Below are 3,832 nucleotides of genomic sequence, written 5' to 3' on the forward strand. Positions count from 1 at the left end.
CTTCTTTTTTACCGCAGCGTAGTATTCCATTGTGTAGATGTACCACAGTTTTTTAATCCACTCATCTGCTGATGGGCACTTAGGCTGTTTCCAAATCTTAGCTATGGTGAATTGTGCTGCTTTGAACATAGGGTGCATATATCCTTTCTGATTGGTGTTTCTAGTTTCTTGGGCTATATTCTTAGAAGTGGGATTACTGGGTCAAATGGGAGTTCCATTTTTAGTTTTTTGAGGAAACTCCATACTGTTCTCCACAGTGGCTGCACTAGTCTGCATTCCCACCAGCAGTGCACGAGGGTTCCTTTTTCTCCGCATCCTCGCCAGCACTTGTCATTTGTTGATTTGTTGATGATTGCCATTCTGACAGGTGTGAGATGGTACCACATTGTCATTTTGATTTGCATATCTTGGATAATTAGTGACTTTGAGCATGTTTTCATATGCCTCTTGGCCTTCCTTCTGTCTTCTTTCGAAAAGTATCTATTTAGGTCCGTTGCCCATTTTTTTTTATTGGATCCTTTATCTTCCTTTTATTAAGTTGTATAAGTTCCCTGTAGATGTTGGAGATTAAACCTTTATCAGTGATAACATTTGCAAATATGTTCTCCCATACAGTGGGCTTTCTTGTTATTTTGTTGATGGTTTCTTTTGCTGTGCAAAAGCTTTTTTTTTTCGGTTTTCACATTTTATTGGGGGCCACAGGGGAGGTGACCTCCTCCCTGTCAGTGGGGGGCGTTCACAGTTTCTTCAGCCACTCCAGGCTTTGGCCCTGAGGGTCCTGGGGGTGGCTGGGCATGTCGGGCATGTTCCCATCATCTCGGACGGGCAGTGGGTAGTTGTAGGGTGTGACATCGTTGATCATGATGGCATACTTGGTGTAGGTGCTGATGAAGGGCAGAAGCAAAGCTGTGGAGACACGGGGGTGAGGCCTGGGGGAAGATGGCTCTGGAAGGGGGAGGGGCAGAAGCCGAACCATGGCAAAGTGGGGGCTGAGTGCATGGGGGGAAGGGGTGTGTGTGTAGGGGTACAGCATCTCCAGGAGGCCCCTGGGTATCCCAGGGTCCCCATTTCTCAGAACGGTTTATTTTTTTGGAGGTGGGACCTAGAGGGCACAGAGGGAAGTGGGGTGGGGTGGACTGAGAGCTGGCGTGGAGAGGGGGTCCCGGAGCACGAGGTGGGGGAGCATCTTGGAAATGTTCCAGGGGAACCCTGGATACACTGAGGGGGAGGGGTTGTGCAGGAACAGTCCACCAGGGTGGGAGCCAGGAGTCCTGGGGTTGGGGCAGGGCACAGAAAGGGACGCTCTAGGCCAGTGGTTCTCAACCTTCCTAATGCCATGACCCTTTACTACAGTTCTTCATGTTGTGGTGACCCCCAACCACAAAACCACCTTCGTTGCTACCTCACAACTGCAATTCCGCTACTGTTAATGAATCTCAATGCAAACATCTGTGTTTTCCAATGGTCCCAGGCTCTACAGCAGCGGTTCTCAACCTGCGACCCACAGGTTGAGAACCATTAGCAGGGTCGCCTAAGATCATCGGAAAACACAGACATCCACACCACGATTCATCAACAGTAGCAAAACCACAGTCATGAAGTAGCAATGAATATAGTTCCATGGTTGGGGGTCACCACAACCTGAGGAACTGCAGCAAAGGGTGGTGGCATTAGGAAGGTTGAGAACCACTGCTTTAGGCCAACACTGACATGTGACTACATTTCTAATAGCCACATTGCAGCCGAAACAAATTAGATATCCTGTATAATAAAACGCTAATATGCAAATTGCCCCCTCAACCGGGAGTTTGACTGGGGGGGAGGGGGCAGGGCCAACCAACCAACCGCCGCCTTCGGCCCCTCCTCCTCCCCCCCCCCCATGCCCACCCGATCAGGGCAGGCCAACCCGGCCCCACCCATGCACAAATTCGTGTACTGTGCCTCTAGTATATATATTCTTTGTTAGTCCTCACCCCAGGATATTTTTCCCATTGATTTTTCTTTATTTTTAGAAAGAGTGCCTGGGAGGGGGAGAGCTGGAGAAACATTGATGTGAGAGACACATCATCGAGTGGTTGCCTCCTGGACATGCCCAGACCAGGGCTGGGATGGAGCCTGCACGCGCCAGTGCCCTTGATGGGAATAGAACCCCCTCGGTCCACAGGCCACGCTCTATCCACTGAGCCAAACCGGCTAGGGCAAAACAAGATGACTTTTAAGGTATATTTAACCTGGTATATCTAAGTCATTGTTTCAACAAACCAGACATTTTATATACCTTTTGTCATAGTAAGACTAGCATTTCAAGGGCTGCTCTGTGGCTAATGGGACAACTGTCTTCTAAGAACCTGGCCCAATGGCCTGCAGACTCAGCACTGACAAGACTGGGGACACTGAAAGGCAGTATCCCAGCCCCCCCACCCCCCTGCCCTGAATCCGAGCCTGCTTTTTTAACTTTTTTTTAATCCTCACCCGAGGACATTTTTCCATTGATTTTTAGAGAGAGGGAAAGACAGGAACCTCAATGTGAGAGAAACACATGCATTGGTTGTCTCCTACACGCGCCCCACTGGGGAGAAGCCTGCAGCCGAGGTGCGTGCCCTTGACCAGAATCGAACTGGGACCCTTCGTCCGCAGTGAGCCATCCGTGCCCCCAAGTGACCCCCATGCACCTTGTAGTATGTGCAACCCTGTCCCAGAGCAGAGGGTCTCAATGAGGCGCACATTGAAGTCGCTGGTGGAGGGTATGAGGGTGAACGCAGGGAGGATTCTACATCGTCATAGGTTATCGCTCAGGGGTTTTTCATGCAGGGCCAGGGCTAGGCACCCCTCCTTGAAAGGGATTGTGGACCTCGAGGTGGAGAAGGAGCGGGGTGGGGAAAGGACCAAAGTATTAGGGATGGGGGTAGGCCAAGGGGCCCCGAGAGGGTGTTGACACATAGGTGGGAGGGGACACGGAAGATAGAGGACGGACAAGGCCCTGGGGGTCAGGACGGAACCCCGAGGGGGGCCATGGGACCTTTGGGGCGGGTGGGGAAGGTAAGGCTGGCGGGACACCAGTGGGGGTGATGCATGTTCGCTCTCACGCACAGAGGCTCCAGATGGCGCAGGACGTGACCAGCACCAGCTCCTTGGCCCAGGCATCCTTGATGAAGGTGGCGATTCTCCAGGCCATCTTGGTCTTGGCGGCGGCCTGTGCAAAAGCTTTTTATTTTGACATACTACCATTTGTTTATTTCCTCTTTAGCTTCCATTGCCCTAGGAGTGGTATCGGTGAAGAAATTGCTTCGGCATATGTCTGAGATTTCTCTGCCTGTGGATTCCTCTAGTATTTTTATGGTTTCCCATCTTATGAATAAGTCCTTTATTCATTTTGAGTTTATTTTTGTGTATGGTGTAAGTTGGTGATCTAGTTTCATTTTTTTTGCATATATCTGTCCAATTTTCCCAGCACCATTTATTGAAGAGACTCTCTTGACTCCCTTGTATGTCCATGCCTCCTTTGTCAAATATTAATTGAGCATATTGGTTTGGGTTGATTTCTGAGTTCTCTATTCTATTCCATTGATCTATATGTCTGTTCTTGTGCCAGTACCAGGCTGTTTTGAGAACAGTGGCTTTGTAATACAGCTTGATATCTGGGATTGAGATCCCACCTACTTTGTTCTTCTTTCTCAGGATTGCTGCAGCTATTCGGGGTCTTTTTTTATTCCAGATGAATTTTTGGAAAGTTTGTTCTAGGTCTGTGAAATATGCCATTGGTATTTTAACGGGGAGTGCATTGAATCTATAGAATGCTTTGGGTAGTATGGACATTTTAATGATGTTGATT

The 3,832-nt window shown here is 49.2% G+C and overlaps 1 protein-coding gene across 1 annotated transcript; it reads right to left on the reverse strand.

Moving 5' to 3' along the window:
- Window positions 1-736: 736 nt before the first annotated feature.
- Window positions 737-3,175, reverse strand: LOC307095162 (NADH dehydrogenase [ubiquinone] 1 alpha subcomplex subunit 3-like; the record flags this gene model as incomplete). The annotated part of the gene is made up of 2 exons (XM_079764368.1): window positions 737-906; window positions 3,091-3,175. 2 exons carry the CDS (start codon window positions 3,173-3,175, stop codon window positions 737-739), a joined length of 255 nt encoding a protein of 84 aa, XP_079620494.1.
- Window positions 3,176-3,832: the final 657 nt, after the last annotated feature.

This window comes from Cnephaeus nilssonii, assembly GCF_951640355.1.
Source record: "Cnephaeus nilssonii genome assembly, chromosome: X".
Taxonomy (NCBI): Eukaryota; Metazoa; Chordata; class Mammalia; order Chiroptera; family Vespertilionidae; genus Cnephaeus; species Cnephaeus nilssonii.